Genomic DNA, 22685 nt, shown 5'->3' on the forward strand with positions numbered 1-22685 from the left:
CCTCTCTAATTCCCTCCAAATAAAAATATAACTACAGTTTCATTTTATTTTTTTAATTATCCGAGTAGAAATTGCTTTCACAAAATCCATCCACAAAGGACATATATGGGGTCCGGAAGGGTGACTCAAAAACATCTAGGAAGTAGTCTTACTTCGGTCACAAACATAAGGGGCATTGCAGATACAAGCAGGTTTGGCCAAGCTTAGCTAAGGACCATCAAAAGAAAGCAAACACAACCCAAATTCACATAGATCAGCAAATCCCAACCTCCACCACTGTCACGAGCATGCAATTAGCGTCCTTCAATCATTGTCATTGTAGCTTCATTTGTGGAGAAAATATTCGAAGGCTGTGGTTGAGGATGAGTGACTGAGTTTTGGATTGTGAATAGAGGCTGCTTAGGTTCTGGACCACCAATTACAGTTGTGGAACCATTTAGCATAAAAATTACATCCGGCATGCTCGGCCTATCCGTTGGATTGTCCTGTACACAAAGCAACCCAATATGCACACATTTCATTACTTCTGGAGCCGAATATGAGTCAGCCGCCAACATTTCATCTACCAACTCCAATTCCCTGCCTTCCTTCCATAACTGCCATGCATAGGCTAGTAAGCCTAGCTGTCGATCAAAGATATAGAAGGCGGTATTCTTCTTGCTGCTAATAATCTCCAATACCAAGACCCCAAAGCTGTAAATATCAGATTTTTGAGAAAATATTCCACCCATGGCATACTCTGGAGACATATATCCACTGCGTGAACATGAAACTCATTAGTATATATGTCGCTGAAATACGTGCCTGGTTTCTGCCTTTTAAGAACAACTTTACCAAAAATATATCTAATGTGAACGATGCAACTAATTAGCAGTTTTTATCCAAACCAGGAGGAGTCGGTTAAGAGTTCATGAATCATGAATCATGATGCAATGCTAACCATTAGAACTTTGGTTGCATATGACATGTTCAAGAATATACAGGAAAGGCATGAATCTTACCGCGTTCCCACAACTCTCTGAGTATTTTCTAAATTCTGTGTCCCTTCAACCGAACGTGACAATCCAAAATCTGAAATTTTTGGGTTCATTTTCTCATCCAAGAGAATGTTGCTCACTTTTAGATCTCTATGTATTACCTTCAAATAGGAATCATGATGGAGATAAACAAGCCCTCTAGCAACACCTTGAATAATATTGAAACGTGTACCCCAATCAAGCACTGCTCTTCTCATCGAATCTGATCATCAAATAATAGATCAATACACCGACTAGAATGTAAAGATAAGAAACTGCAGTAAAGTGCAAGTGAAACTAACCGAAAAGAAAAGTATCCAAGCTTTTGTTTGGCATGAGCTCATAAATCAATAACTTCTCGTCCTCTTTAACGCAGCAACCCATGATCCTGACCAGATTTTTGTGTTGGAGATTGGAGATCAACAACATTTCATTCTTGAACTCTACTACACCTTGCCCTGAGGTACTGGATAGTCTTTTTACTGCTATTTCCTTCCCTTCTGCTAGCTTACCCTATACAAAGTCCACAAATAAATCACTGCATTCATGTCTCTCTGTATCTATCGTAAAAATAATAATAATAGTAATTACCCTATAAACTGGACCAAATCCTCCTTGCCCAAGTTTGTTTTCTGTGCTGAAATTGTCCGTAGCAACTAATATGCTATCAAATCCATAGATCCGTAGCTCAGACAGATCATGTTTTCCTCCTATATATTCTTGTAGGATGTCCCTTGTTAATTTGATGCGTCCTGATTTTGCAATTATAAACATCGAACACTGAATCCAAGTGAAACAACCAACAAAGTTTTGAGAGAGATGATGTGCCAATGCATTATATTAATCCAACACCTCGATCTCTTTCACTTAATTACCTTTTTGCTTAGCTCTCATCCTGCACAAACCGAACACTATGGCACCCAATACACCGATAAAACAAACAACTGTAAGGCTCACAATTAACTTTATTGGCATTCCTTTACCTGAAAAATTTATAAAACAAAAACAAGATGAGATATATAGAAAAAGAAAAGTTACGGCTTGATAATTAGAGTTGTTCAAGGCTTCAAATACTTTTGAACCAAAAAATAGGCTTCAAGCACTAGTATCATTAGTTCATCCGCTGGTTCTGCGCGTGCTAGGTGAATATAAACATCTACGCCATCAGAGGGAAACTTCTCCACATGAATGAGGTGTTTGGACCAGACCAAACACCGTGTTTTATAAACACTTACGCTTGGTAAGAACAATTATTTAGGCGCACTGTCTTGCAGTCAGCGGATGTGCTGTCATAATCCAAAGACACAAACTCATGAGAATCTGGTACTTTAAACCCTACCAGCTTCAGAAACCCATCATCATCATCATTTTCTTTTCCTCTCAACGTGACTAACTTATTTGTCTCTCTCACAAAACGATTTGGTTTCCCACACACACCCTCCCGCCAATTTCCTCTGCTCCATTTCCCGTCTGAATTGGGTACAAACCTGTTGAATCCCACATCGGCTAGAGGGAAAGAAGAAAAGCAATTTAAATAGAATTATCTCACTCTAACTAATATTGAAGTTTTTTGTGATAAAACTTTGCACCTGATGGATTGGGCACTTGGTAGAGTGGGGACGGTGTTGGTAGAGTGAGTCCCTCAGCCCCTTGACCTGAAAAATTCAACAAACCCTTTCAAGCACTTGCAGATTGGTGATCCAGAAGCTTTGCAAACTCCAAAAGGTCCACATGTTCCATAATTGTCACATTCTTTTTACTGAAAATATAACTTTAGCCCTTAAAATTTAATTTTCTCTACATAAAACCCGACATAGGTTTTTTACTTGAATAAAACCTATTGACAAGATTCCATATCAACAAATTCATTAATTATGTTTGACTTCACACATTTAAAGCCTAAAATACCCCTATTTGAATTTTTTTTATTTTATTGATAAACCCTATTTGGATGTTTGATGTACATAATTAATGGCTCAGCCCCTTGACCTGAAAAATTCAACAAACCCTTTCAAGCACTTGCAGATTGGTGATCCAGAAGCTTTGCAAACTCCAAAAGGTCCACATGTTCCATAGTTGTCACATTCTTTTTACTGAAAATATAACTTTAGCCCTTAAAATTTAATTTTCTCTACATAAAACCCGACATAGATTTTTTACTTGAATAAAACCTATTGACTAGATTCCATATCAACAAATTCATTAATTATGTTTGACTTCACACATTTAAAGCCTAAAATACCCCTATTTGAATTTTTTTTTTATTGATAAACCCTATTTGGATGTTTGATGTACATAATTAATGGCATGCATATTGTAAGGAAAAATTAATGATTTTACAAAAAAAAAAAAAAAAACACTAACGTTATAAATTCATTGCCTAATATATAATAACATAAAACATGTCTAATATATGTTATTATACATGCTTAATTAAGTCAATAAAATTATATTTTACATATTAATTTGGATAAATTATTTCACATACACATATATACATATACATATACATGTACATGTACATATACATATACATATACATATACATATACATATACATATACATATACATATATATATATGTACAAATGCCTGATATATTTAAAATTCATGTAAAATGATTGACCTACAAAAAATAAAAACATTTGATTCAAATAGTGCACCTACTATTAAAATTTTAAAATGTTAGATTGCTTAAAAAAAAATTTACCCAAGATATGTAAAATACATGAAAAATAATTTACCTACATAATAACAAACCCAATATATGCAAAATACAACTAAAATAATTTACCTACATAATAAAATGTGTCAAATATATATATATATATATATATATATATATATATATATATATGATATTGATACATACAAAATAAAATACCTACATAACAAATGAATGCTATTTGATTCAAAATTAATTTACTTACAAAATAAAGCAAGGTTATTTGATTCGAAGTTAATTTACCTATTATTTGTACATATCTTATAATAATAAAATGTGTCAAATATATGTAATAATATATGAACAATAAGTTACCTACAAAAATAAAAGAATGTTATTTGATTCATTATTAATTTACCTACAAAATATATATTATTTGCTAATCATAAATTTACATATATAGGTAAGACGTATAGTAGTACATATTGGTAAATTATATATATATTGAACTTATGATAGTACTATATACTTTTGACGTATGTGTGTCTATATATATGTGTGTGTGTGTGTATGTTGGGGTAATAGTATGTGCAATAATTATTTGTTCATTATAATTAAGGTGAGTAATAACATTTATTGATTTGATTTGAATATTGTGGCACAAGTTGTAAATATTTTGTAATAATAGGTCAATTACTTTTTTACTTGGTAATCTATTTCAAATTTAGGTTTTATTTGGATGTTTAGAATTAGGTGGGTTTTTATCTAGGGAATAAGAGTTGCAAGGTCTACATCTAAAGAATCCTTCTTTTTATTGTGGCTGCGAGTAGACATACCATATGGGCAGAATCTAATGATGTAGTCAGGTCCGCCATTGCAGGATAAATAAGCATAGTTATAAGCTATAGGGCACTGCTGCTCAAGGATCTGAGAGTACTCTGTGGGTTGACATGTATCATTCGACGCAGTGCAGCAGTACTTCGGCTCGTTGAATGCCATGCAAGCGCTTTTGCAACTGATGACACTCCCATCAACCGCTTTCACTTGTAACTCAGCCGGGCATGCTGCGTTAACATTCGCATCGCAAGTCGAGGCCATGCACTCGCTGGTGCCGCCTTGTGGGGCGACGGAAATGGGTAAGTTGAAGCCGTCAACAAGAGTAACATCGTACAAATCTTGTCCCCATTTTTCTGAGATTTTAATTTCTACTACAGTTGCTGGTGGAGCTGCGCTTGTGCCGTTGCATGCGACTTGGCCAGAGCCACAGTCTGCAGTTTCACAAGAGAATTTTCCAGCGGCATCTGTGGAGCATCTGGTTCGGCCCCAGAAGCGACCGGACCATGGGGATGGAGCGTCCACTGACCGGTTAGCTTTGGATGCTAATTCGAACCCGGTGAGTGATAATTGAGGTTTTTGGTCACCGGTTAGGGTTCCTGGCCAGACAGTGTTGGGGCAGTTGTTTGTGAAAGTGATTTTGGCTGCATGTGCACCTGAATTTATATTCAACATAAAACTAGATGTAAGAATATTGAAATCTAAATACAATTGTAAAATATATCAAATTAGAAATAAATAAAGGGTAATGCTAGCGAGACTAAATTTGTTGGCAAAATTTGTAAATTAAATGATGTGTCACTAATATGAATCAACACGTTTATTAACGCTTAAGTAATAAACCAATCATCAACTTCCATGTTCTTTAGTTCCAAAATTTTGTCTACAAATTTAGTCTCCCTAGCATTCCCCATAAATAAATAACTGATTTGAAATCATTTTAAGAACTTTTTCATAACTAATTAGTAATTTTATTATAAATATACTTTGATGATGATTTATCTATTCTCATGATCTCATCACTGCATTGGCCGGCTCACTTTTATGTATCCGCATTACTCATCATCGATCGTTATTCTCTTTTAGACTCCTTACCGTCGCTTTTAACGTTGTTACAATGTAAAGCGTAATAAGGGTAATATTGTAAACAAGTCTACTCAAGATCGTTGAGTTTGTTATAAAGTAGTTGTAACAGTTTTGTAATTACTTAGTGATTAGTTAGACAAGATATAATTAGTTGTTAATACAAGTGAGTTAGTCACTAGTATATATACACCAACATGTAATCTTATTCCTTATTTCTCGCCCGTGCCTAACGAGCTTTCGATCCTCCCTTCTTCCGCTTCCCGCTTGTCTTCCTCTTTGAAGCTCCAAACCCTAAAAATCCAACCATGGCGACCCCTGGATCTCCCTCCTTTAAATCTGTTTCTCAAATTCATCATGCTCCTATGAATTCTTGCCCTAATTCCTCAACTCCTTAGGCAATTTCTTCGATTACGATCCAGAATATTAGATCTATGGTTCCAATTAAGCTCACCACAATGAACTATCTCACATGAAGTGCATTGTTTGCTTCGATCTTTCGCCGATATAATCTCACTGGAATTATTGACGGCACGATGACTGCTCCGCCCAAATTTCTTCTTGATTCGTTTGGAAATCGCACCTCTACTCTTAATCCTCAGTATGTGACATGGTTTGAAAATGATCAAAACATTTTGATCTGGATCATTTCTACACTCTCAAATTCCCTCATCCCATACACTGTTGGAGTCAACCCTTCTCTAATATTTGCATCCGGCAGGCATGCATATTATAGACTAATACGAAACAAAATAGAAAAAAAATTAATAAGAAGTTTGTATAATAATACCTGAGAAGAAGAGGATGGCCATGGTGAGGCCGAGAAGGGAAGCTACTTGGCTCTTCATCATCGTCGTTGAATATATCTTAATTGCCTGCTTGTTGCTAATTAGCTTGAACTTATGATTTCATGATAAACTTAGGTGCCAAGCCAAGGGGGGCTGTACATAGGCTTGTAGCTTGCCCAACCTGTCTGATCTTTTGCATGAGTAGTAATTGCGGGTCTAAGTTCAACGCTGACTATTAAAACGAACGCGCAAACTAATAAAGTAATAATAAATAGACAAGGAATAGTATTTGGTCTTGGACTGGTTTAGGTATCATCATTGACCTACAATGACTAACAAATTCAGTTTTAATCCGTAAAACTAACCACCGTTTAATAATTAATTCGTTTTTTTATTTTTATTTTTATATTTTTGTGTTAAAAATAGGAAAAAAAAAAACATAGAAGAAATGAGGGATATAGAAAGAAGGGGATGATGAGAGACATACTTTCTTTAATGGGAGTATAACGTATTGTCACGTAGTTTTAATCACTGATCCCATACCATGTAAATGGTTTGTCGACACATTTTCATATAATGATAAAATGAATGAACAAAATAGAGTTATATTCAAATGATATGGATAATGAGTTGAGTTGATTGATCATACAGTTTGGTTAACTAACTAGTACTAAGATTTAGTAATATTTTTCTCTAATTGAGAGATCTTATATTCGAATGATATGGATAACGAGCACATATTGTATTTGTTTCAGTCCAATACGTAATTAGTATCTGACCCAATGTATGATCTAACCCAATACCAATTTCCATTTTAAAGTAGAATATATCGTTGTTACAGCTGTTTGATTGGCAGTGCATGCCTACTAGTTAATCAACATGATCCATAAGTTACGCATCCTATATGAGTGATGGCGAAGCCAGAACAAGAGAATTGATAAAGTGCCATGGGAGATCAACTAGAAGGTTGACCAGTAGTCGCATGATTTTGAATTTGGACAAACAAGCCACACAGATAACTGAGGTTGCGCCATGTGTATAGACTTGAAGCGTGATAGACTGGGCGGGCTGCCGTGAAGGACGGGAGAAATAATATATATGTACATATGAAAAGTTAAAAGAAGCAAACCTCCCGATGGTTGATCAAAACATATGGAACAATCTTCGGCAAAGCATCAGCAAGGATCTGAATGGTCTCTAGGCCCGGTAAAATATAAGCATAACTTTAGAAAAGGAATAGAAGGGAAAGGCAGTTCCAAAGCTTCTAAAAAATCATTCTATGTTCTATTATTCAAAATTTAGATGGGTATCCCATCCAAAACGAAAAGAAAAAGGGATGTGCCACCGTAGATATCAAAAGAAGAGCCAACCCTGGAAGAAAAAAAAACATGTCTAATCCGGTCCTCCTATAAAGGCATTGATGCAATAAAAGAAATGTAGAAGAAACTTGCCATTTGTTGGATATTTGTCAACAATCTGTGATAATTTATATATGCTAATAAATAATAAATGCAATAAGAATTAACAGAATATAAACTAGAATACGAATTATAAAAACAGACAACTTGAAGATCGAGGCTTGTGTACCGCAATGTCCTTGAAACAGAAATTTCGTTCCTACTCTGTGTTTGTAGTTCTATGGACGTCTGCTTTACCAGGATTCAACGATCAAGTTAAAATTCCAGCACCGAAAATTTTAACTTCTGGCGAATTTAGTGTGGTTCTCTCAGTAAGAAGGTTTAGGAATGTAGAGGATAAAGTTGATTATTTTCTGTGTTCTAAATGCCATGCAAATGGATGTATATATAGCAGATGGATGCCTGTTTGCAACAGGTATGAGAATGGAGTGTGACTGTTGGGAGACATCTCTTCAAAGGGATGCTTTGCTCTGTGTTCAGAAAGAACTCTCAGACTTCATCTGAAATGATGAGTCTTTTCATAAAAAATAATTAATTAATTAAATTCGAATTTAATTAAAAATATTTAATTAAATCCGAAAAATAATTAATTAAATAATTTAATTATTAGAGCCCGAGTTCAAGGCCCATCTTTTGATAATTAATTATATATTAATTACTAATTAATTAATACACCCTAAAGCCTATATTAATTACCAATTAATTAATACATCCCAAAGCCCAACTTCAAAGGTGAGCCCAATTTTAGTCTCCAGATCTATTACTCCAATCACTTTTTATAAAAGACAAAACCTTATAAAGTGATAAAATCTTTTAGGAATGACCAATGTGAGACAAAGAAATTTTTACTCAAACTACTCAAAGTTCCAACAATACCCCACATTTGAGTTGAAATTTCATTCAAACTCCAACACCCTTTTCTCGGAAACATTTTCAGGACTAAGATTCTCTGACGTTAGATGTAGGCTCCTGCCTAATGATGGTTCATCATTTTGTTTGGAGACGCTATCACCAGTCACCAAGGTACTACTATGACTTAAAACACCGACAGAGACCTCATGTGAAACTTCCTTCGGTTCAACTGTGTTATCATGAAAACTTTGAGCAGCCAGAGACTGATCTTCCTTTTCCACAACTCTCGATTCTACATCAACTGGTGGGATTACACTTTTATCTTCATCGACGGCAATGACCTTTTCTTCCATTTGCACAGACTCTTTTTCAAAATTGGTGGTCTCTGAAAAATCATGAGCTTTTGTGGTTTTGGATTTTAAACTTTCTAGTTCCATCTGCAATGATATAATTTCTTCCTTATCTTTCCAAGGACAGAGATTGGATTTGATCAGCATCAGCACCTCCCATATTCCTTCCAGAACGATATACAATGCAGTGACTTCAGCTCTACAATCATTGAGCTCCTTTCTCTGGTGTTCCAACTTCCACCAAACTGATCACGTACGAAGCTATTTAGGTTGTAGTTGAAAAAGGGCCTAAGGGCCTAACAACCATAGTTTAGGCAACCATGCTGTTGCACTAACCACCATAGTTTATAGTTCAACAGTCGCCATATTAAAGCCTCTTTTGATATCTAAAATTATATCGAAATGGATACACCGCTAAATTTAGGTAAAAATTTATATCCACCTAAAATGTAAAAGATCAATTACTCATAAAGAAAACTTATGAGTTTCAATCTCTCCATAATGTAGGATTACAAAGATGAATTTCCTTCATAACTAATCCTCTCTAATTCCCTCCAAATAAAAAATATAACTACAGTTTCAGCATCTTGCCGCATAAGCAAGCAGGATTGGCCAAGCTTAGCTAAGCACCATCCAAAGAAAGCAAACTACAAATAATACGAAGTGACTACAAATCCTAGCAAACACAACCCAAATTCACATAGATCAGAAAATCCCAACCTCCACCACTGTCAGGAGCATACATTTAGCGTCCTTCATTAATCATTGTCATTGTAGCTTCATTATTCGAAGGCTGTGGTTGAGGATGAGAGACTGAGTTTTGGATAGTGAATAGAGGCTGTTTAGGTTGTGGACCACCAATAACATTTGTGGAACCATTTAGCATAAAAATTACATCCGGCATGCTCGGCCTATCCGTCGGATTGTCCTGTACACAAAGCAGCCCTATATGCACACATTTCATTACTTCTGGAGCCGAATATGAATCAGCCGCCAACATTTCATCTACCAACTCCAATTCCCTGCCTTCCTTCCATAACTGCCATGCATAGGCTAGTAAGCCTAGCTGTCGATCATAGATAAAGAAGGCAGTATTCTTCTTGCTGCTAATAATCTCCAATACCAAGACCCCAAAGCTATAGACATCAGATTTTTGAGAAAATATTCCACCCATGGCATACTCTGGAGATATATATCCACTGCGCGAACATGAAACTCATTAGTATATATATCGCTGAAATAAGTGCTTGGTTTCTGCCTTTTAAGAACAACATTACCAAAACTATATCTAATGTGAACGATGCAACTAATTAGCAGTTTTTATCCAAAACAGGAGTCGGTTAAGAGTTCATGAATCATGATGCAATGCTAACCATTAGAACTTTGGTTGCGTATGACATGTTCAAGAATATATAGGAAAGGCATGAATCTTACCGCGTTCCCACAATTCTCTGAGTATTTTCTAAATTCTGTGTCCCTTCAACCACACGTGCCAATCCAAAATCTGAAATTTTTGGGTTCATTTTCTCATCCAAGAGAATGTTGCTCACTTTTAGATCTCTATGTATTACCTTCAAATAGGAATCATGATGGAGATAAACAAGCCCTCTAGCAACACCTTGAATAATATTGAAACGTGTACCCCAATCAAGCACTGCTCTTCTCGTCGAATCTGATCATCAAATAATCAATCAATACACCGGCTAGAATGTAAAGATAAGAAACTGCAGTAAAGTGCAAGTGAAACTAACCGAAAAGAAAAGTATCCAAGCTTTTGTTTGGCATGAACTCATAAATCAGTAACTTCTCGTCCTCTTTAACGCAGCAACCCATGATTCTGACAAGATTTTTGTGTTGGAGATTGGAGATCAACAACATTTCATTCTTGAACTCTACTACACCTTGTCCTGAGGTACTGGATAGTCTTTTTACCGCTATTTCCTTCCCTTCTGCTAGCTTACCCTACACAAAGTCGACAAATGAATCACTGCATTCATGTCTGGCTCTCTGTATCTATCATAAAAATAAGGGTAAATTACACAAAACTACCACAATTATAGGTTGCACCACAATTTCATACTTCATATTTTAAACGTTACAATGTCATACCTCATCTTACGAATTAATTGCAATGTTAAACCTCCATTAACCACTCTTTCAAATTAACCGTTGATAACGTGGCAAATATAGGACCCATATCTTACTGACGTGGCAGTCAATTGTGCCACTTAGATAAATACTAAATTATAAAATTAATTATTTTAAAATGAACATAAATTTTTAATCAAAAAAATATATAAAAAGAGTGGGTCCACCCCTTCAATCCTACCACCCATCTGATGCTGCGCTGCTTCTAAATCACCATCTCTCCCCACCCTCCGCCGCCTATGGGAGGCAAAGGCAAAGGGAAAAACAAAGGGGATTGCAGCAGATGCGAGGGAACTCGTCAGGGTTGGTGGACGCCCAGGTATCGATGTCGTCGGAGCCGATGTAGGTGCAGCGTCGCCAGACCCAGCGCATACAGCCCAACACCATCACCGACAACGCTTTTTGACTGATGTTGGGTTTTTGCCAGAATTAAAGATCGAAGATTTTTGAAATGAAAATTGCAGAGTCTCCATCTTTGGCAATTGCAGAGTCTTCCTTGATAGAGAGAGATGGAGAAGAGAAGAATGGGGGAAGAGAGAGAAAGTAGGAGAGGAAAGGGAAGAAGTTTAACAGGATGAGGATGAAAGGGACTGTGCACATTTCGCTCGTATCTTCTGCAATCATATCATCCTAAACCAAATCCAAAAAATCATACCATCCCCAACCAAACCCAGAAAATCACCGAACAGACCATATCAAAGTTTTCTGAAAAAGAACAAGAAAATCACCCAAAAAAAACAAAGAGAAGTTCAAAAAAATACATAAAAGAGGGATAACATGCGCTCCATTAAAGAGAAGCAAAAAAATCAAATACCATCCCATTTCAAACCCAAACCCATAAATCTATTTCCAAGTTCCAAACCAAGTAAGGCCAACAAAAATATCAAATCAGTCCACATCCCCACCCTCCCATGTCTCCTCCACATTTTCTTTCCAGCCAATTTCGCCCTCACCTCACTCTCTTCCCGGCCCACCACTCATAGATCCGACCCACCCACCACGGCATGAGGGGATTTCACGGGGTATGGGGTTTCAATGACAGTGGAAACGGAGAGAAAGAAGAAGGCGCGCGGGAGGTGGAGTGGTCGAAGGTGGGGATCGAGGGTGTCGGAGTGAAAGTGGAAACGAAGGTGGGGATGTAGGGCCAAATTGATTTTTTCTTTTTTTTTTTAATAAATTTCTTATTAGTTTCAAATACTATAAATAATAACAATTTTTTATTAGTTTCTTGTTCTCTTGGCACCAACTTAATATCCATATCAGCAAAAATATGTGCCTTAGAATTAATATGTCAGCATTTAACAGAAAAATTGACAAAAAAGTTGACGGATAGCTGAAATTACAATGAATACGAAGTTGATGTATAACATTGCAATGTTTAAAAAATAAGATATAAGTTTGTTATGTGACTCAAAGTTAAAGGAGTACAATGTAATTTATCCTAAAAATAATAATAATAGTAATTACCTTATAAACTGGACCAAATCCTCCTTGCCCAAGTTTGTTTTCTGTGCTGAAATTGTCCGTAGCAACTAATATGGTTTCAAAATCATAGATCAGTAGCTCATCATGTTTTCCTCCTATATATTCTTGTAGGGTGTCCCTTGTTAATTTGATTTCTCCTGATTTTGCAAATATAAATATCGAACAATGAATCCAAGTGAAACAACTAACAAAGTTTTGAGAGATAATATGCTAATGCATTATATTAATCCAACACCTCGATCTCTTTCACTTAATTACCTTTTTGCTTAGCTCTCATCCTGCACAAACCGAACACTATGGCACCCAATACACCGATAAAACAAACAACTGTAAGGCTCACAATTAACTTTATTGGCTTTCCTTTACCTGAAAAATTTACACTACAAAAACAAGCATGAGATATATAGAAAAAGAAAAGTTACTGCTTGATAATTAGAGTTTTCCAAGGCTTCAAGCACTTTTGAACAAGAAAAAAAGGCTTCAAGCACTAGTATCATTAGTTCATCTGCTAGTTCTGTGCGTGCTAGGCCAATATAAACCTCTACGCCGTCAGAGGGAAACTCCTGCATATGAATGAGGTGTTTGGACCAGACCAAACACCTTGTTTTATAAAAAAATGCATATGCTTGGTAAGAACAATTATTTAGGCGCACTGTCTTGCAGTCGGCGGATGTGCTGTCAGAATCCAAAGACACAAACTCATGAGAATCTGGTACTTTGAACCCTACCAGCTTCAGAAACCCATCATCATCATCTTCTTTTCCTCTCAATGTGACTGACTTATTTGTCTCTCTCACAAAACAATTTGGTTTCACTCACACACCCTCCCGTCCAGTTTCCTCTGCTCCATTTCCCGTCTGACTTGGGTACAAACATGTTGAATCCCACATCGGCTAGAGGGAAAGAAGAAAAGCAATTTAAATAAAATTACCCCACTCTAGCTAATACTGAGGCTTTTTGTGATAAATTTCACACCTGACGGATTGGGCAAGTGGTAAAGTGGGAACAGTATCAGTGTTGGTAGAGTGAGGCCCTTGGCCAGTCGAATTAAAGAATTCAACATGGTATAAGAGCCAAGGGACGGGCTTGTACCACCACGTGATTGGGTGGGTTCCCATTGACCCCGTGCGATGGGGGAGTCCTGACTTGGCTCCACGTGGTTGTCGATGTGTGGATCTCCACGTGTGACCCACAAAATGGGGTCTCACGCGCTGAGATGTGTTGAATCCCACATTGGCCAGAGGGAAAGAAAAAAAACAATTTAAATAGAATTAGCCCACTCTAACTAATATGCACCTGATGGATTGGACATGTGGTAAAGTGGTGACGGTGTTGGTGGAGTGGGGCCCTCGGTCCGCCAACCTGAAAAATTCAACAAAAGCCTTTCAAGCACTTCAACAAAATGGGGTCTCACGTGTGGGGGCGTGTTAAATCCCACATCGGCTAGAGAGAGGGAAAGAAGAAAAACAATTTAAATAGAATTAGCCCACTCTAGCTAATACTAAGGCCTTTTGTGATAAAACTTCGCACCTGATGAATTGGGCATGTTGTAAACTGGGGACGGTGTTGGTGAAGTGGAACCCTCGGCCAGTCGACCTGAAAAATTCAACAAAACCCTTTCAAGCACTTGCAGATTGATGATCCAGAAGCTTTGCAAACTCCAAAAGGTCCACAGCTCCATAATTGTCACATTCTTTATATTGTGGTTGGGAGTAGACATACCATCTAGGCAGAATATAATGACGTAGTCAGGTTCGCCACTACAGGTGAATGTGCTGTTTTTATCATCATAAGCGTAGCTATAAGCTTGAGGGCACTGCTTCTCAAAGATCTCAGAGTACTCAGTGGGAGGACATGTCCTCGGCTGATCATTCGGCGGAGTGCAGCAGTACTTCGGCTCGCCGTATGCCACACAAGCGCTTTTGCAACTGATGACACTCTTATCAGCCGCTTTCACTTGTAACTCAGTCGGGCATGCCGCGTTAACATTCGCAGGGCAAGTCGAGGCCATGCACTCGCCGGTGCCGCCTTGTGGGGCGACAAATATGGGCAAGTTAAAACCGTCAACAAGGCTAACATCGTAAAAATCTTGACCCCCATTTTCTGCGATTGTGATTTCTACTAAAGTTGCTGGTGGAACTGGGGTTGTGCCGTTGCATGCAACCTGGCCAGAGCCACAGTCTGCAGTTTCACAACTGAATTTTCCAGCGGCATTTGTGGCGCATCTGGTTCGGGCCCAGAAACGACCAGACCAAGAGGATGGAACGTTCACTGACCGGCTAATTTTGGATGCTAGTTCGAACCCGGTGAGTGATAATTGAGGTTTTTGGTTACCGGTTACGGTTCCTGGCCAGACAGTGTTGGGGCAGTTGTTTGTGAAAGTGATTTTCGCTGCATGTGCACCTGCATTTATATTCAACATAAAACTAGATGCTAAGAATATTGAAATCTAAATACAATTGTAAAATATATCAAATTAAAAATAAATAAAGGGTAATGGTAGGGAGACAAAATTTATAAACTAAATGATGTGTCACCAATATGAATGAACACGTTTATTAACGCTTAAGTAATAAACCAATCATCAACTTCCATGTCTTTTAGTTTCCAAAATTTTGTCTACAAATTTAGTCTCCCCAGCATTACCCATAAATAAATAAACGATTTGAAATCATATTAAGAACTTTTTCATAACTAATCAGTAATTTTATTATGGGAGACTTTGTATGCGGTCCTTAGTTATGAATATTCTTTGATTGAAATCTTGTTGGTTTTTAATTTTTGATCGAGGTCCTTGAAAATAATGTGATAATTTATTTCAATGTACGTTACTATATTTTTTAAATTAAAAATTAGAAATTTTAGTTGTTTATATAAATGAGATTTTAAATAAAAAAACATAATTTGTGGGATTAAAAATATTAAAATATAAATATACTATTGTGTGTGTGTATATATATACATGGGTACATTCATCAAAAAATAACCAAAAAATTTATTGTATCAAAATATGGGTACATTCTTCAAAATCACAAAAAAAAGAAAAGATATTAGGCTTAATAACATTGGTAAATTTCTTCGATTAAACTTGACATGGATACATTTTAAAATTAAAGAAAAAAGAATGTACCCATATAAGTTTAAAAATAGATTATAAAAAAAATTGAATAGATTTTATATATAAAAAAAAGGGTACATTTTGCATATAACAAATTGATATATTTAAGAATGAGTACATTTTAAGATTAAAAAGTTTTACATGAATGGGTGCATATAATTAGCATGGGTACATTTAGCAAAATAAAAAGTACAGATAAAAAAAATATATGGGTACAAATTAAAACTGAAAAGAAAATTGGCACAAGTTAAAAAAGAATTACAAATTAAAAATGGGTACAAACTAAAACTAAAAATATATGATAAAAAATTTAGTCATAAATATAAATATACTAATTGTAACATTTTTAACATTAAATGAATATATTTAGAAATAAAAAACTATTTTATTATTGAAATAATTAATGATGTTATTAATACCCAAGGACCTTGATCAAAAATTAAAAAGTAATAGGATTTTAATCAATGGAGTAGCAAAAGGAATGATGAGAACTTAATTTCTCTTTTTATTATAAATATAATTTGATGATGATTCATCTAATCTCATGCCCTCATCACCGCATTGGCAGGGCTCACTTCCATGTATCCACATTGCTCATCATCGATCGTTATTCTCTTTTAGACTCCCTACTGTTGCTTTTAACGTTGTTACAATGTAAAGCGTAATAAGGGTAATATTGTAAACAAATCTACGCAGGACAGTTGAGATTGTTATAAGGCAGTTCTAACAGTTTTTGTAATTAGTTAGTGATTAGTTAGACAAGATGTAATTAGTTGTTAATACAAGTGAGTTAGTCACTAGTATATATACAACATGTAATCTTATTCCTTATGAAATGAAAGCATAATTTTCCTATTATGGTATCTCTCGCCCGTGCCTAACGACCTTTCTATCCTCCTTTCTTCTGCTTCCCACTTGTCTTCCTCTTTGAAGCTCCAAACCTTAGAAATCCAGCCATGGCGACCTCTGGATCTCCCTCCTTTGAATCTGCTTCTCAAATTCATCATGCTCCTATGAATTCTTGCCCTAATACTCCTCAGGCAATTTCTTCGATTACGATCCAGAATATTTGATCTATGGATCTAATTAAGCTCACCACAACGAACTATCTCACACGAAGTGTAAAACGTGAGTCAATATTCACGGAAAGGAAAAAAAGGAATGTAAATAGGGTAAATATTGGGAGTCCTTTACTAGGTAGGATATTGTATATACCCTTTATTATTTGTTTCCTTATATATCAAGGATTGTATATGTATATATTTCAAAAGAAGTAATACAAGAAATCATTCCCGTAAGATTCTTTTTGGCATCTGAGCCTGGTTGTCGTAACCCTAATCGTAAAAGGTTTTCCGCTGCTACTCTTTCTGCAAGAGTCGTATCTGCTCTTGCCATGGACAGTCGTGAAAGTTTCAGGGGCTGTTTTTTTGCCTCTCATTGTGCTGTGCCAAATTCTTTTGCTGCTGCCGTGACTTTCATTCTTGTTTGTAAGTCAAGATGGCGAATAAAGGAGATGATTCAATCTTAAAGTTGGAAGGTGGTTCCCACAAACCAACCAACAATACGGTATTGAGTCCTGTTGTTATTCAGAACGATGCATCTGCTGTACCGAGCACTGTGAAGTTGAATGGACAAATTATCCTCTTTGGTCCAAAGTATTGGAGATCCATATTGTTGGACGTAGTAGAAATGGCTTTGTGACAGGGAATACTAAGGAACCTGCTGAGGATAATGTTGAGTATGAGATGTGGGAGACAGGGAATGCAATAGTAAAAGGGTGGTTGATTAATTCCATGGAACCTGCTATCATGGGATTTTTTATTCACCTGCGTACTGCTAAAGAAGTTTGGGAGGAGGTGGCTCGGACCTATTATGATGGTTCAGATATCTCTCAAATTTATGAATTGAAGGTTAAGTCGTTCAGGCTTCGTCAAGAGAGTAGGCCGGTTGGTGTGTATTATGCTGACCTCAAGTCCGTTTGGCAGGAGCTAGATCAACGAAGACCAATTAAGATGGATTGTGCTGCTGATTTTAAGACACTTCGAGAAGAAATTCAAATTGATCGTGTGTATGCTTTTTTGGCGGGTTTGGATGACATCTTTGATAAAGTACGCAGTGATATTCTACGTACTCAACTGTTACCATCTGTCAAGGAAGTGTTTTCTATTGTTAGGCGTGAAGCACAACGACATGCCACTATGATGGGTGGGAGTAACAACCAAGGGGGGCTGCCATCCATGGCCATGGTCTCTCGACCACTTGCAACTTCCCGTCCTAATAATTCTTCTAATCAGTCTTTTAATTCTCGTTCCTTTACCCGAGAAAACAAAGATGATTTGAAGTGTACTTTATGTGGTCAAAACCGCCATACTGAAGATACATGTTTTACCAAGCATGGGGTACCTGATTGGTTTCCAAAATTTAAGAAAAAATTGTGTGCCAAGGAACGTGGAGCAGCTGGGTCCAGTGGAGGCCGTGCCTCCCTTGCCGCAGCAATACCAACATCACAGGAGGCCGGGGCTAGCTCAGGTGATCCTAGTCAAACTTTGTTGACTCGTGCTACTCCTGGTGATTCGTCCTCCAACACAAGTACTATAGGACGTGTCCTCTTAGTCTCCGAGAGTGAGCAACATACAGGTTGGATTCTTGATTCTGGTGCAACCGATCATATGACATATGATAAAAATATGTTTCAATATATGACAATGTCTCACAGGAAAAGCATAGCAACTGCCAATGGGACTCTTTGTACCCGTGTATGGCACCGGCACTGTGCAACTTTCCCCATCTCTCCCATTACATTGTTGCTTATTTGTTCCGTCTTTATCCCATCATTTATTATCAATACCACAAGTTACTGAACAATTGGATTGTGTTGTTCTAATGTATCCGTCCTTTTGTCTACTTCAGGATATTCAGACCAAGGAGATAATTGGGCGTGGCACTAAGAGAAAGGGGTTGTACTATGTGGATGACGTTGTTCCAGGCAGGGCTAATGCGGTTCGAACATCACATACTAGTAATTTGCAAGAAGTATGGTTATTACATCGTCGGTTAGGGCATGCATCTTTTGGCTATTTACGGCGTATGTTGCCTATTCTATTTAGTAGAATAAATGAATCAGACTTACATTGTGAAGTATGTATTCTTGCTCAAAGCCATCGTGCTTCGTTTCCTCCTAGTATAAATAAAAGGTCTTTGCCATTTGAACTTGTGCACTCTGATGTTTGGGGGCCTTCTCCAGTTGTTGTTTCTTCTGGATTAAAATGGTTTGTTGCATTTGTTGATGATTGCACTCGAATGACTTGGCTGTATGTGTTGAAAAATAAAAGTGATGTTGGTATGGTCTTTCGTTCTTTCTCTCATCTGATTCGGACACAATATTCATCTGTGATTAAAGTACTACGTTCTGACAATGGTGGTGAGTACATTAATTTTGAGTTGTCAGAGTTTCTTCGTGATCACGGCATCGTCCATGAAACGACTTGTCCTTATACCCCACAACAAAATGGGGTTGCTGAACGGAAAAACCGCCAAATCTTAGAAACAACACGTGCTCTTATGCTTGGAGCTTCTGTTCCTAAGGTTTTTTGGCCTGAAGCTGTCACTTATGCTGTATATGTGATTAACCGTATGCCATCTCGGGTTCTGGAATTTCAAACACCTTTTCAAGTCCTCACTCAACATGCTCCAGTAGTGTCGACTCATACTCTCACTCCTCGAGTATTTGGGTGTGTAGCTTATGTGCATATTCAGAAAATTCATCGTACAAAGTTGGATCCGTGTGCCCTATGGTGTGTGTTTGTGGGTTTCTCCCCTAACCAAAAAGGCTATAAATGTTATCACCCTGAGACTCGGCATATGTATGTAACCATGGATGTGACTTTTTCAGAATTGGAGTCTTTTTATCCTTCCGTGCATTTATCTTCAGATCACCAGGGGGAGAACACTATTGGTGATCTGGGGTGGTTAGACACTATTTCAGATAATATTAGCATCGAATCTGCTACTGAACTGGTTTCTGCTAATAAACCAGATTTTGCCGAGAGTACTGATATTGAAGTTGCAGCCGAGCATCAGGTGGTGGTTCCTACCGAGGAATCTAATATATAGGAATCTGCCGAACAGCCAAGACAGAGTTCTGCAGATCACAGTATACAATTGCAACAGTCACATGCCGAGTCTACTAATGTACTTTCTCCTCTCTCTAGCTCCAAAGTGCCACCCAATTCATCTTCTTTGAATATACCTGAGGTAAGTATTGTGAATGATTATGAAATTAATTCAAGTGATAATGTAAATGCTTATAGGTTGCCACCAAGACAAAATCGAGGTGTGCCACATGATAGATTTTCTCTAGAAGGGAAGGTGAGGTATCCAATAGCCAACTATGTCTCATGTAGTGGCCTTGCACCGGAACGCCAAACCTTGGTGAACAATATGGAGTCAATTCAAATACCAACTCGAGTGGAGGAAGCTCTAAAGGATCCAAAGTGGGCAAAAGCAATGGATGAGGAAATGTTGGCATTACAAAAAAATGATACTTGGGAGGTGATGTGTTTACCCAAGGGAAAAAGGACTGTTGGATGTCAGTGGGTGTTTACAATCAAATACAAAGCCGATGGATCGATAGACAGGTACAAAGCAAGGTTGGTAGCTAAAGGGTACACTCAAACATATGGTGTAGATTACCAAGAAACTTTCTCTCCGGTTGCCAAGATGAATACGGTATGTGTTTTGATTTCTTTAGTTGCAAATATGGACTGGCCATTAAAACAGTTTGATGTGAAAAATGCTTTTCTCCATGGAAATTTGGAGGAAGAAGTATATATGGATTTTCCTCCTAGGTATAGTGCTTATGGGAATACCAGAGTATGTCGGTTGCGTAAGTCACTTTATGGACTTAAGCAATCACCTCGTGCGTGGTTTGACAGGTTTACCCAAGTTATGAAAAAACATGGGTATCGTCAGAGTCATTCTGATCACACATTGTTTGTTAAACGGAGACAAAGTAAAGTGACAGCCTTGATTATCTATGTAGATGACATGATTATTACTGGAGATGATCATGATGAGATTTTAAGGTTGTAGAATAATCTGGCAGCAGAGTTCGAAATGAAAAACCTAGGAGACTTGAAGTATTTCCTTGGGGTTGAAGTTGCTCGATCTTCAAAAGGTATTTTCTTGTCTCAACGTAAGTATGTTCTGGATTTATTAAAAGAAATTGGTATGCTAGGGTGTAAGCCGGTAGACACTCCGATTGTTGAAAAGCATCATCTATGTTTGGATCCAAATCAGAAATCAGTTGATAAAGGGAGATATCGGAGACTTGTAGGGAGACTAATTTATTTGGCTCATACACGTCCAGATATTGCCTATGTTGTAAGTGTGGTAAGTCAATTTATGCATTCACCGAGTGTGGATCATATGACTGCTGTTATGCGTATCTTAGCATATTTGAAGTTTGCACCAGCTAAAGGAGTTCTGTATAGGAAGCACGGGCATTTGACAATTGAGGGATTCACGGATGCTGATTGGGCAGGGAATGTCAGTGATAAAAGGTCTACTTCTGGGTATTTTACTTTCGTAGGAGGGAATTTGGTTACATGGCGAAGTAAGAAATAGAAGGTAGTATCACGATCTTCAGCAGAGGCTGAGTATAGGGGCATGGCCCACGACATTTGTGAAATTCTTTGGCTTAGAAAACTTCTTTAGGGTCTTGGGTTCAAGCCAAAGGAGACCATGAAGCTATATTGTGATAACAAGTCAGCAAGAAATATAGCTGATAATCCAGTGCAGCATGATAGAACAAAACATGTGGAGGTTGATCGATATTTCATTAAAGAGAAGCTCGAGAAGAAGATTGTGTCTATACCATTTGTGAATTCGGAGGAGCAACTTGCAGATGTTCTTACTCATGTCGTATGTAGTCGTAAGTTTGATGACTCACTTATCAAGTTGGGCATGTGTGACATCTATGCACCAACTTGAAGGGGAGTGTAAAACGTGAGTCAATATTCACGGAAAGGAAAAAAAGGAATGTAAATAGGGTAAATATTGGGAGTCCTTTACTAGGTAGGATATTGTATATACCCTTTATTATTTGTTTCCTTATAGATCAAAGATTGTATATGTATATATTTCAAAAGAAGTAATACAAGAAATCATTCCCGTAAGATTCTTTTTGAAGTGCATTGTTTGCTTCTATCTTCCGCCGATACAATCTCATTGGAATTATTGACGGCACGATGACTGCTCCGCCCAAATCTCTTCTTGATTCGTCTGGAAATCGTACCTCTACTCTTAATCCTCAGTATGTGACATGGTTCGAAAATGATCCTAACATTTTGATTTGGATCAATTCTACACTCTCAAATTCTCACATTCCATACACTGTTGGAGTCAACACCTCTCTAATATTTGCATCCGGCAGGCATGCATATTATAGACTAATACGAAACAAAATAGAAAAGAAATTAATAAGAAGTTTGTATAATAATACCTGAGAAGAAGAGGATGGCCATGGTGAGGCCGAGAAGGGAATCGACTTGGCTCTTCATCATCGTCGTTGAATATATCTTAATTGCCTGCTTGTTGCTAATTAGTTTGAACTTATGATTTCATGATAAACTTAGGAGCCAAGGGGGGCTGTACATAGGCTTATAGCGTGGCCCAACCTGTTTGATCTTTTGCATGAGTGGTAATTGCGGGTCTAAGTTCGACGCTGACTATTAATACGAACGCGCAAACTAATAAAGTAATAATAAATAGACAAGGAATAGTATTTGGTCTTGGACTGGTTTAGGTATCATCATTGACCTACAATGACTAACAAATTCAGTTTTAATCCGTAAAAATTTTTATTTTTTTATTTTTGTGTTAAAAATAGGAAAAAAAAAACACATAGAAGAAATGAGGGATATAGAAA

General features: G+C 37.1%; 1 protein-coding gene across 3 annotated transcripts; it reads right to left on the reverse strand.

The window, feature by feature from the left end:
* Window positions 1–293: 293 nt before the first annotated feature.
* On the reverse strand, window positions 294–22444 carry LOC126609651 (PR5-like receptor kinase). Of its 3 annotated transcripts, XM_050277516.1 has the most exons (10): window positions 22260–22426; window positions 14362–15042; window positions 14170–14235; window positions 13936–14001; window positions 12898–13005; window positions 12622–12776; window positions 10758–10968; window positions 10441–10678; window positions 9853–10205; window positions 294–403 (listed from the first exon to the last, which is right to left on the reverse strand). In XM_050277516.1, the coding sequence occupies exons 1-10, from the start codon at window positions 22318–22320 to the stop codon at window positions 294–296; spliced, it is 2049 nt and encodes a 682-aa protein (XP_050133473.1). In that variant the 5' UTR covers window positions 22321–22426. The 3 variants fall into 3 exon arrangements, with proteins under 3 accessions (XP_050133473.1, XP_050133475.1, XP_050133474.1); XM_050277518.1 differs by lacking the exons at window positions 9853–10205; window positions 10441–10678; window positions 10758–10968; ... (3 more) ...; window positions 14170–14235; window positions 14362–15042 and adding exons at window positions 1002–1239; window positions 1319–1529; window positions 1608–1768; ... (1 more) ...; window positions 2606–2671; window positions 4518–5171 and having other exon boundaries at window positions 294–756; window positions 22260–22444; XM_050277517.1 differs by lacking the exons at window positions 9853–10205; window positions 10441–10678; window positions 10758–10968; ... (4 more) ...; window positions 14362–15042; window positions 22260–22426 and adding exons at window positions 1002–1239; window positions 1319–1529; window positions 1608–1768; ... (2 more) ...; window positions 4518–5171; window positions 6389–6605 and having other exon boundaries at window positions 294–756.
* Between the last annotated feature and the right edge of the window lie 241 nt (window positions 22445–22685).

This window comes from Malus sylvestris, chromosome 17 (assembly GCF_916048215.2).
Source record: "Malus sylvestris chromosome 17, drMalSylv7.2, whole genome shotgun sequence".
Lineage (NCBI taxonomy): Eukaryota > Viridiplantae > Streptophyta > Magnoliopsida > Rosales > Rosaceae > Malus > Malus sylvestris.